We start from the raw sequence: 13,186 nt of genomic DNA on the forward strand, positions 1-13,186 counted from the left end.
GGAATTATAATTCAAACTTAAAATAATAGGCTTCATGCGGTGTTTATCTTTCTGGGTCTGCATTCTCTTATACAATGTACAATTTTCTAGTTCCATCCATTTTCTAGAAAACTTCATGATTACTTTTTTCTTTATAGCACAATATAACTTCATAGTGTACACATGCCAAATTTTTTTCATTAATTTATCATTGAGAAAAACAGTTTTATTTTCCATCTTCTGGCTATTGTGAATAAAGTGACAATAAACACAGCTGAGCAAGTGTCTGTGGAGCAGACTGCCAGATCTTTGTCTATGTGCCAAAGCTGTACCAAATGATAAATCATTATTTGTTTATTTGAAATTAAAATGTTTATTCTTTCTCTTTCCTACATAATACCCTACTTTTTAGCCTGCTTTTGAAATAATTGTTGACACATTGTCATTGCTGAAAGCTGGATATTATTTAATAAAAGCATAAAGATAAATATTTTTATTTAATACATTTTATTTGTTATTAAAATATGTATTGTCATAACAAAGTAACAATAGTCAGTCATTTTTCTACACTACAAGTGAAAGAAAAAGTTTGTTTAAAAGAATATCAGCCTCAATGTTTCATACATCTAAAGAGAAATAGTAATTCCATTCACAGGAAAAGTAACTGGAAATTCTCATCCGGTCATTGGCAAATGAGGCAAAACCTTCAGTTCTATTTAGCTTAGACTACATGCAAGATTAAAAATTCATGAGTGAAGTTAATAATAATAAAGTCTCAAAGATGTCAAAGTTACTTTTAAAATTCAAAGATAAATAATATTCTGAAAGTTTTAAAGTTTTTAAAAGTCAGGAACTAGCTTAAACAAATTCTGAGGCTATGATATACCAAGGGAGGATAAAGAAATGTCCCTATAGTGTAACATGAACATCAAGTATGTGCGTATTATCTTTGCGCTATGGCAGGTGAATAATATCATACGTCTGCATGGATTTCATTGGTATAATTAGAGTATATATCTAACGTGACAAATACATTCAGAAGACCTTATTGATAAAACTGGTTATATTTTGATTCATTCCTTCTATTTTCAGAGCACAGAAACTCCAACTGCAAGATTCAGAAAAATAGAAGTTATAAAGACCAAAACATAAATTCCTTCTTATTTGAAAAGAGGAAAATGAAATTCAACCTGGTGAATCTACAAAGAGCAAATAAACTAAAAATCATCGAAACAAATCTTACTCTACCTATGGAATTTGTTCTCTTGGGATTTTCTGATATTCCCAAATTGCACTGGTTTCTCTTTGGAATCTTCTTATCCATCTACATAATTATTCTGTTGGGAAATGGAATCATCATTCTAATCACAAGGGTTGAGCCCACTCTGCAAACCCCCATGTATTTTTTCATCAGCAATTTTTCTTTCCTGGAAATCTGTTATGTATCTGTCACTCTTCCTAGGATGCTTATGGATCTTTTTACAATGAGAGGAAATATTTCTTTTTTTGCCTGTGCTACACAAATGTGCCTATTCCTTATACTGGGGGCCACAGAGTGCTTCCTCCTGGCTGTGATGGCCTATGATCGTTATGTGGCCATTTGCAACCCTCTGCATTATCCTGTTGTCATGAGTCACAAGGTGTGTACCCAACTAGTGGTTGGTTCCTGGATCATTGGGATTCCCATTCAGGTGGGGCAGACATATCAGATTCTGTCTCTTCCCTTCTGTGAATCTAACCAAATCAATCACTTCTTTTGTGACATACCTCCCTTGCTCAAATTGGCATGTGGAAACATCTTTGTAAATGAGATTGTGGTCTTTATATTTGCTGTCTTGATTGTCACTGTTCCCTTCATGTTGATCCTTGCATCTTACAGCAGGATCATCTCAACCATTCTGAAATTGTCATCAAACACAGGAAGGACCAAAGCCTTTTCCACATGCTCTTCCCACCTTATAGTTGTGTTTTTATTCTATGGATCAGCTAGCATCACCTATTTAAAACCTAAGTCTAATAAGAGTGAGGGGACAGACAAACTTCTTTCTCTGTTTTACACCATTTTGACTCCAATGTTTAATCCCCTAATATACAGCCTGAGGAACAAAGATGTCACAGGGGCACTAAGAAAATTATTTTCCAGATTGGTAGCAGTGTGAGAAAAATAATGTCCATTAAAATATTTTTATATATTTTATACATTTAATTAGAGCATAATTTCATTTTGTAAACAAATTAATGAAATGATTTACTCTAAATGAATTCTATGTTTCATACTGATGTGCAAGCTCTTTAGCCATGTTCTGATGTTAAATATCAGTGTTTCCCCTTGCTTTATATGGATGAACAGAAGCTTGTAAGACAACTGGAAATGATTGTGCTTTGCCTACTGCAAAACATCACCAGTAAAATCTCTGTCCTTGTGTTCTTCTGACTCTTTTTTTCCTGCCCTTGGGACCTTTTTCCTCTACTGGTTTTCTACATCCGGTCTTGACAAAAGGGTATGTGGCTAGTCTCATGGTAGCTCTTTATGCAGTGTTACATTTATAGCCACAGGAGGCCTTCTCTTTTCTGAGTGGAAAAGGTTGAAGGGTGAATCTGGGTGAGAGAAGTGTGGAAGAGAGTGGGAAGACTGGAAGGGAGGATAAACTGTGATAAGGATGTGATATATGATGTAACAATAAAAATAAAACTACTTTTCCTTTGTTTTCCATACAGTTATTTACAGTCCATGCAATGTTCAAAATTACAAACAATATTTCATCATTAGGACATAGTTTTTCTAAAAGTGGATACCTTTCTAACAAAGGAAAATACCCATGGTAGGGATCCAGAGAATAATAAATTATGCCAAAAGAAGTCACTGTTTGCATGAACATAGGAATAAAATAGGTAATCAGATTTCCTGAGAAATTGCCACACTGCTTTCCATTGTGGTTGCACAAGTTTGCAATCCCACCAGCAATGAATGAATGTACCCCTTACTCCATATTCTCTCCAGCAAAGGCTATCATTGGTGTTTTTTATTTTAGCCATTCTGACAGGTGTAAGATGGTATCTCAAATTTGTTTTGATTTGCATTTCCATGATCGCTAAGGAGGCTTAGCATGCCCTTAAGTGTCTTTTGGCCATTTGAACTTCTGTTGAGAATTCTCTGTTCAGTTCAGTGCCCCATTTTTTTAATTGGGTTAATTAGCATTTTAAAGTCTAGTTTCTTGAGTTCTTTATATATTTTGGAGATCAGACCTTTGTCTGTTGCGGGGTTGGTGAAGATCTTCTCCAGTCAGTGGGTTGCCTTTTTGTATTAGTGACAGTGTCCTTTGCTTTACAGAAGCTTCTCAGTTTCAGGAGGTCCCATTTATTCAATGTTGCCCTTAATATCTGTGTTGCTGGGGTTTTATGTAGGAAGTGGTCTCCTGTGCCTATATGTTGTAGAGTACTTCCCACTTTCTCTTCTATCAGGTTCAGTGTGTTCAGACTGATATTGAGCTGTCATTAGGTTTTATCCAAAATACTTAAAAAGTATAACAACTCTAATTACTGTGCTAACCACTTTATTATGCTTTCTTCTGTCAGATTTTGTGTTTCTTAATAACTGCACACATAACAGAAAGACTAGTTCTAAAGCCCATGGGATTTTTTTACTGATTTAATCAACTTATTAATATTTAAACTCCCTGAGTAGCAAGAAAAATTTTGTTTTTGTTCAATTAAAAAGTAACATGGGAAAGATATTTCTTCCCAGAGAAACTGCAGTGTGTTTTTCACCAATATAATATATACCAGTCTCTGACAAAAACAGAATCCAGAAGCACAGTTTAACTAATTTCTTCATCAGTTTCTGAAGTTTTAATTAATAAAGGTAAGAACGCTTACCTACTGTTACCCAAAGTGTTCCTGACTGTTAAGAGATAATATTAATGAAAAATTAATCTGTAAAAATTAACATATTTCTTTTGGGCTTTAAAAAATAATGTTTTTATTCCTCATCTTCAATATTATTCACATACATTTTCAGAGAAATAGAATAGTTGGTGAACTCTGATTGATATTAAATGTTACTTTTAATACCACAGCAACAACTACAGTAACAGAAGTCAGTATTTCATAAAGAATGCCAGTTAAATAAAGATAAAGTTCATGAATCGAATATTCCTAGAATTACCTGAAATGACTATTGGTTTTTTACTTCTTACTGTAAATACTCATTTTTAAAGGTTCCCAAAAATGTTGTCCAATTGTGAGAAACATAAAAGTAGGCATGGTGAAACATTTGAAGAAATTGGTGCCAAGACTGTATTAAGGACACATGTCAGGGGTAGATTGCTTGGCATACATGAATCCCCAAGTTAGAGAAGAATCAAAAGCACACAAAAAAGGAGAATGTAAGAATGTCTTGAATCATACAATTTCATTCTCTTTTCCTTTCTATACAGTTTTAAATGTAGAAATTCATAAATGTGAGTACAATTATTTGTTCTTTAAACAGTGTAAAAGTGAAACTCCTTCATCTAAACCCTTTCAAGAAGAATCAGAGACGTTTAATAAATAAAAATAAAAGAATTCTAGAGATGTAGAGGGAATCTGTTTATGCTGTTTTCTTTTTCCTTAAAAAGCTCTGAACCTAGTTTAGTTCAATGCAGATATTTATTATATGGCATAAACAGTAAGCAATGATGGATAAAAGTGTAAGAAGAAGCACATGAAGTTAAAAGAAAACAAGGCAGGGTACTCTATTTATGCTATTTTTAAGGAAGCGTTTTCTGAGAGAAATATTTGGCTAACCAAACTAAGAAAAACTAATACTTCCTACTCTTCAATTGGATGAATAATTTTTAACATCACTGTGTTTACAATTAGTCATATATTGAAATAAATGGTTGATCAAATGTTTTCATGAATTTATCGTGTGTAGAAAAATGAAAATTTTGTGTTATACATATGTGATTGTAGCATCATACCTTCATAATATGAACTATTACCCACTAGTTTCTATTCATGAAATTTTCAGTCAATTCATTTCACATCTTAATAATTGCTTTTAGTCCATTAATATTTAATATGAAAAACTTCAAAATGGAAAATAAATTATAACTTTCCATTCCCATCATCTTCATATTTAAGACAAGCTTTCTAGCTTATATATATCTTTTAGGATTAACATCTTGGGACACCAACCACACATAAATCTTTAAATATTCCTGGTGGTCAGCCTCCTATTTGCTGTGATTTTATCTTTTCTCTTTGAATTAAAAATGATTAGTTTAGATATTAATCAACAAATGCTGAAAATAAATCTTGTTGTGAGTGATTTCTCTAAGAGGAGGTAAAAATGCTATTCAATGTATTCATGCATGAATCTTCTGAAAGTATGACCAAATGCATATTTACATTTTCTTTCTCTGTCTCTCTGTTTCTGTTCCTGTCTCTCTCTTTCATTTTTTTCTCTCTCTTTCTCTACACACACACACACACACACACACACACACACACGACACCAAGTGAAATTATAATGCATGCCTAAAGACAAAATGACAAATTATGATAAAATAAGAAATGCATGCATGAACCCTGACAAACTAAAACAATACAGTGGACAGAATGAAAATAATGAGACTAAAAGGATAAGGATAACCAGCGACTATTTCAATGATTTGAGATTATCACAATGATCTGCAGTTGATACCCTTTATATATCAGATCTACATTCAGATATAGAAATGTCCACCTTCCTGTAGCTTCTTTTGACCCTCAATGCCAATGAAACTTTTTCTGTCTCAAGAGTTATTTTATACAGGAAGCCCACCCTTAACATTATTTTCTGCATCCTAAACTCATAGTTGGATGCCACACCATACTTAAAATCTGAGTAAAACGTATAAATATTGATTTTTATGGACTTTATAATGAAATGTAAGCATGGGTTTACATATTAATTATACCTCATTATACATGGTAGCTAGTTAATAATTATTTAGCAATGAATGTCTTTGTGCTGAAATAAAGAAGTAAAGAAGATCTGAGAAAATAATTTTTAGATAATAAATATGTCCTTGCCTAAATGTATAACAAATGTTTAGAGGATAGTTCCTCACGTAGAGCAACACAGGTTCACAACAGACAAAATCCAGCACTTAGAAAGAGAAGGGACTATAAAGTCCCACCACTAAAGAAACAACTATTTGCAGTTGATACCTGGCAGAGAATGGAAAGTTTGTATTTTCTAATGGAATGTCACTGTGTCTACCTACAAGTCACCATGCTCAGGATGATTTGCAAGACAAAACATCATGTTTTGTTTTAATTATGGTGGACTTTTGCTTTGTTTTGTATGAATATTATTGTCTTATTCTTTCTGTCATCTTTTTCATGGAGAGAGAGAGAGTGTAAGAGAGACAAAGAAAGAACATAAATTTGGATGGTAGGGAGGTGGGAAGTATCTGGAAGAATGAGGGCAAAAGGAGAATGAAAAACACATTACATGAAAAGATAATTTAAAATAACAAAATAAATTTTTATTAAACTAAATAAATCATTAAGTGTGATAATTACATATACAAAAATAAAATATTAGTTAAGAATAAAAATATAAACTTAAAGTTAAGAATAATTGCATAAAGAAGAATTAATTTGGAGTTCTGCCTCTGAGTAGTTGAGAATTAAAAGTAGCATGTCTTATTGTATATTATAACTAATACACACATTAGCATCTAATCCAAAAGCAAAAGTGAAAATGAAAATAAAAATCCTTACAGATATGTTTAGTAACCAATAACATAGTTTACCACATTTTTGAGAGCTTCTTCTCTGAGTTTCAGGCATTGAGTATGATACTGTTTACCATGAAGATAAAGTTATAGACAACGCCAAAGAAATAATTGCATTTATCGTTTGATTTTTCCACAGATGGAATGCACAGACAACAAGCCAGAGGACAATGCTACTACAGTGACACAGTTTCTCTTTCTTGGGTTTTCTGAACTTCCCAAAGTGCAAGGATTTCTATTTGGGATGTTCTCCCTCATGTATGTAATTATCTTAATAGGAAATAGCTTCATAATTGTCATAGTCCTAATTGACCCTTCACTAAAGAAGCCCATGTATTTTTTCCTGGCCAATTTTTCATTTCTGGAAATCTGTTACGTATCTGTCACCCTTCCTAGGATTCTGTACAATCTTTGGACTCAAGATAGAAGAATTTGTCTTCTGGCCTGTGCTCTTCAATTGTTTTTCTTTTTAATTCTGGCAGCTACTGAGTGTTTCCTGCTGGCTGTGATGTCCTATGACCGTTATGTGGCCATCTGCAACCCTCTGCACTATGCTCTTGTCATGAACCCAACAAAGTGTACTCAGATGGCCATTGGCTCTTGGCTCGGTGGCATCCCAGTCCAGATAGGACAAACTTGTCAAGTATTCTCTTTACATTTCTGTCGATCTAATAGAATAGATCACTTTTTTTGTGATATTCCAGCAATTCTGAAGCTTGCCTGTGGGGACACTTCAATGAATGAGTTTTCTGTCTATTTAGTGGTTGTGGGGTTTGTTGCTTTCCCTTTTATGCTGATACTTGCATCTTATAGTAAAATCATTGTCACCATTCTGAAACTGCCAACAGCCACAGGACGGGCAAAAGCCTTCTCCACGTGTTCTTCCCATCTGGTGGTAGTGGTTTTGTTTTTTGGTTCAGGAATCATTAACTACTTTTGGCCAAAGTCGATTCATTCTCCAGTAACTGATAAGATACTCTCTCTGTTTTACACAATTGTGACCCCCATGTTCAACCCCCTGATATACAGTCTTAGAAACAAGGATGTGACTGCAGCTCTAAGAAGAGTTTTACTTAAAATATCGAGCCATAGTTTTATGTACAAGTGAATTAGCAGCTTTTTCCACACTTATCAGAAATATTTCAACTATGTAGATTCCTTTTCACATGTTCGCTGTGTCTATGCTATCACATATATTTACTTTTTAAATTTAATATATTTTATTTAAAATATTTGTACATCATTTCCCATTTCCCTTTGCTCCTTCTAAACTCTCCCATGTCTCTTCCTCCAGTCCCTCACATGTTAGATTTCTGTCTCAAAATGATGAACTTTTTTCTTTGATTATTATTTGTATGTCAATAGATAGATGGTGATAGAGAGATACATAAGTACTTAAATTATAGGTGATAAGTACATAGGTAAAAAATATAGAAATACATAAATGATCAATCATAGGTAGATATAGATACATAGATGATAGATACATGATAGGTAGATAGCTTATAGCTGATAAATAGATAGATAGATGATAGATAGATAGATAGATAGATGATAGATGATAGACAGATAGATAGAAAGTAGGTGATAGATACATGATAGATGAGAGAGATAGATAGATCGATGGTAGATTGATAGATGATAGTTAGCTAGCTAGCTAGATGACAGATATTTATAGACAGATATATAGAGAGATATAAACAAATATTTTAATGCAAACTTCTTGGTCTTTCTGTGCTGTTTGAGTGAATATGGTTATATGATTTCAGGGCAGTTACCCCCATCAAATAAACTTTTCTTTATAGCAAATGAAGACTATTAAAGAAAACCACAACTGGACATAACACAGACAAAATGGATTGTGAAGAGTCAAGCTCTTCAACTCAACTCCTGCTTTTTCATGACAGAAAAGGGGAGGTGAATCATAAGAATCAGAAGACCAGGATTCCTGCTGTGACACTAAAAATAGCTACCTTGAATAACAATAACAAAAGACATAATTTTCAAAATCTTTTAAACTATCCTAAATTGTTTTCTGCCATAAAATATACTATTTTAAATATCCTCATACATATAATTTTATCATATTTAAATTAGTGTGTACATCACATTTCCATAAATGTATTAAGTTAAAGGACTTGAACCTTATTTAACCAAGATAATGATGATATGCTTAAAATTGAACAGGGGTAGTGTGTTAGCTTACATATGTAGTCATGTTTTGATTTTGTTGCTGCTATTGTTGTTTCTATTATTTTATAGTTGCACTGAAAACCACCAAACAAGGCAAAAGTATGTCCATATTGCCAAAATAGAGATGTTAACCGTAGAATTGTATCTCATTGTCTTAAAGATGCAATAATTAATAAGAAAATGACTGTAGATAAAAGTCATTTGAAAAACATCTCTATGACATGCTGATTTCAATTAGATTGAATAAATAGTAATTTAATTGGGTCATATGACAGCTTTCATTTTAGTTTTGGAATATCTTTCCTGTGGCTTCCATTTGCTGTAAAGAGAGTCAGATTTGAAAAGGATTTGTAGCTACATTTACCTATGGATATGAAGATAAATTTAAAATGTAGTAAGATATAATGCTGATCTAGAAGTGTGGGCTCCTGGTGTGGTGGCTTCTCAGTCTAAGAATGTTATCTAGTTAGGGTTTTTATTGCTATGAAGAGTCACCATGACCACAGAAACTTTTATAAAGGAACAAATAACATAGTTTTCATATTAAAGAACACACTCATCATTGTAGACATAGACTGATGAAATTCAGAAATACTCAAAAATATTCACAAAATAACTGTAGTTGCTCCACTGTCTCAGTGGGTGGGTGCACCCCTCGTGGTCCTGACTTCTTTGCTCATGTTCTCCCTCCTTCTGCTCCTCATTGGGACCTTGGGAGCTCAGTCCGATGCTCCAGTGTGGGTCTCTGTCACTATCTCCATCCATCACCAGATGAAGGTTCTATGATGATATGCAAGATATTCGTCAGTATTGCTCTAGGATAGGGTCATTTCAGGTTCCCTATCCTCAGCTGCCCGAGGAACTAACTGGGGACCTCGGCTTGGGCACCTGGGAGCCCCTCTAGGGTCAGGTCTCTTGCCAAACCTAAAGTGGCTCCCTTAACTAAGAAATGTTGTTCCATGCTCCCCTGTCCAACCTTCCTTTATCCCAATCCTCCTGTTTCCCCAAGGCCCCACCTCCTTCCCTTCTAACTTTTCTCTCCCCATCTCCCCTTACCCCCATCCCACCCCACCCACAAGATCCCAATTTTCTCCCCAGCAATTTTGTCTACTTCCCTTATCCAAGAGGATAACTATATGTTTTTCCTTGGGTTCCCCTTCTTACTTAGCTTCTTTAGATTCACCTATTGTAGACTCCGTGACCCTTATTTATGGCTAGAAACCAATTATGAGTGAGTACATCCCATGTTCATCTTTTTGGGTCTGGGATACCTCACTCAGGATAGTGTTTTCTATTTCCATCCATTTGCATGCAAAATTCGAGAAGTCATTGTTTTTTACCACAGCGTAGTACTCTAATGTGTATATATTCCATACTTTCTTCATCCATTTTTCCATTGAAGGGATCTTTTGGGAGCTCACCAAGGCCAGCTGGACTGTGACTGAAAAAGCATGGGATAAAACTGGACTCTCTGAACATGGTGAACAATGAGGGCTGATGAGACGCAAAGGACAATGGCACGGGGTTTTGATCCTACGTAATGTGCTGGCTTTGTGGGAGCCTAGCCAGTTTGGATGTTCACCTTCCTAGATATGGACGGAGGGGGGAGGACCTAGGACTTACCACAGGGCAGAAAACCCTGACTGCTCTTTGGACTGGAGAGGGAGGGGGAAAGGAGTGGGGGGATGGGGAGAAGGGTGGGAGGAGGGGAAGAAGGGTGGGAGGAGGGGGAGGGAAATGGGAGACTGGGAGGAGGTGGAAACTTGTTTTTTTTTTCTCCTTTTCTCAATAAAAAAAATAACTATAGTTGCAAACTTTTTTTTCTTACAAATCAATAAAGGAAGCAAGAAAAGTTTGGAGCTTGAGGTTTATAATTTGTGACACTGATCATGAGAGGGGCTCCTGTTGTTTTGTTAGGTACCTGTTCAAAAATCAAGTGATAAACTCATTATTTATTATTTATTCTTATATTTACTTATTTGTGCCAATGAAGTAATTCATGACCTTCTTCTATACTGTGTCACATCTTTACCACAATTTGAGTTTCAACTTTAAGTTAGTGATGCTCTTCAACGACGAAGAAAACTGAATTGAAGTCTACAAAGTTAAATAACACTATATTCCATCTTCTATCCTTTGAAAATTACTCTTCTTCATAGGTACTTATTAAAGATCCCAACCTCTCTGGTTATTTGCACTGTTGCACATATATCAAAGGTTAAAAACTGGATTCTACATAGGATAGAAAATAATATTTGTCTTTTTCTCATTGCCTCACTCAGGATAATTGTTTCTAGGTCCATTCAATACCTTAAAATTTGAAGATTATACATTTTTAACAGTTGTATAATATTCTATTGTTCAAATGTACCACATTCATATTATCTTTTTGTTCATTAATGGATTTCTAGTTTGCTTCCACTTTATGGCTATTGTGATAAGAGGAGTTTACCACCACAGAAACTGACTCCATGTTTTATTATGTTTTTTTGTTGTTGTTTTTATTTTTAAGGGGGAGCATGAAATTGCAGTAAGTAGGAAAGTGGCAAAAATCTGGGAGGAGTTAAGAGAAGAGAATCATTATAAAAGTTAATTGTATGGAAAAATGGAATTAAAATTAAAAAAAGAAACTTTAAATAGAGAAAAGAAAAAAAAAGACATTTCAAACTAACTTTACCTAAAAAATCATTTCAAGGGAATTGAGCGATCAGTGTAAAATAACACTAAAGGAAAGATTGATCTTTTATTTTCAGAAAAAAATATTTTATTTATTTTTATGTTAAACATAAATATATTAAAATTTCAATCCCTTTCCTTTCTTCAGAGACTTCCATATACTACTTCTACATTTCTTTCAAGTTCACAATCTCTTCTAGCATTAATATTTTAGTATATTATGTGGGATTCCCCTTTGTATGCTAAAAATATGATTGGTAAATTAGTAAAGGAAACTGGCATGGCCTGATAGGGCAAAAGAATAGAGGTAGGCAGGGAAAAGTAAACTGAATTCTGAGAGAAAGAAGAGCAGAGTCAGAGAGAAGCCATGGAGCCATGGCTGGAGACAGACATGCTGCAGCCTTGCTGGTAGGCCATGAGCCTTGAGGTTAAATGTAAAATGCTAGAAATGGATTAAATTTAGATGTAAGAGTTAGCCCAATAAGAATCTAGAGTTAATTGGCCAAGCAGTGATTTTAAATAATATGGTTTTTATGTGATTATTTCCGTTCTAAATGGCGGGAAAAACCAAGTGACCTCCTTACAACTTACAATCACACACACACACACACACACACACACACATATATATTCAATTTATATTCTTGTTGTACTAAAATTATGAATGACAGGAAAAAGGAGTTCTCTACAATTAGAAATTAACTTGGGAAAGTCGTTGTCCCCAGGGTAGAAAACATTCCTTTTTAAACAGAGTAGCATGCTATGTAAGGAGAATATATTTTGGAAGGTATTTGACCTCTGTTTCAAATAAAGAAAAACTCTTGACTTTAGAAAAAGAAACCTCTTTATAATTTTACTATTGTATGTCAATAAATCAAGGTAAGAATAACAATTTACTTAATTCCAAACAGCATAGACTATGTTTAACAGACAACAAATTTGTGTTTTTATATTTTTATATTCATAATATCAGCATTTGGATAAAATTACACAGAGTAATTAAAAGAAAAAATAAATCATTTATTTTGGTGATGGTTTAGAAACCATTTCTGCTGAGCTTTTCATGACTTTCCTGACATTTGGTGATACAAGATCCAAATAAACAGCAAATACAATCCTATGAAATATGAGAGAATAATACATTAAGGATTATGATTATCAACATAGTATGCGCTAAGTTGTGTTACTTCATTATTTTATGTTAAGTATATGTTTAAATGTTTCAATAATATAAAATCCTATCAAAAATAGGAATGAAAATATTCATTGAAGATCATTGAAACAGCACCTGGTGGCAGATTGTTAAGATCTTACAGAAGTGAATCTGAAAATGTTATAGAAATATTAGCATATTTTCATTTGGTTCTACAGAATTTTGTCATTAGAAAACTCTTCAGAATTAAGAAAATTATATATATATATGTATATATATATAATTTTTAATTTTTTAAATATAGCCACCATAATGGGCTTCAATCAAAAATCACAGGCTTGTCTCAGTAGTTGTCTCAGTAGACTCCATCCCTATTTTTATTTAAATTAATTTAAAGTTCAAAAGTTCATTAGTAAAA

At 33.7% G+C, this 13,186-nt stretch overlaps 2 protein-coding genes across 2 annotated transcripts; both read left to right on the plus strand.

Moving 5' to 3' along the window:
- The first annotated feature begins 1,157 nt into the window (after positions 1-1,157).
- On the plus strand, positions 1,158-2,138 carry LOC142842689 (olfactory receptor 10AG1-like). Its single transcript, XM_075959382.1, has one exon. The coding sequence runs from the start codon at positions 1,158-1,160 to the stop codon at positions 2,136-2,138; it is 981 nt and encodes a 326-aa protein (XP_075815497.1).
- Positions 2,139-6,867: 4,729 nt separating this feature from the next.
- Positions 6,868-7,854, plus strand: LOC142834276 (olfactory receptor 10AG1-like). The gene has a single exon (XM_075946621.1). It carries the CDS (start codon positions 6,886-6,888, stop codon positions 7,852-7,854), a length of 969 nt encoding a protein of 322 aa, XP_075802736.1. The 5' UTR covers positions 6,868-6,885.
- The last annotated feature ends 5,332 nt before the right edge of the window (positions 7,855-13,186 follow it).

The sequence above is a fragment of the Microtus pennsylvanicus genome, chromosome 1, assembly GCF_037038515.1.
Source record: "Microtus pennsylvanicus isolate mMicPen1 chromosome 1, mMicPen1.hap1, whole genome shotgun sequence".
Classification (NCBI taxonomy): domain Eukaryota; kingdom Metazoa; phylum Chordata; class Mammalia; order Rodentia; family Cricetidae; genus Microtus; species Microtus pennsylvanicus.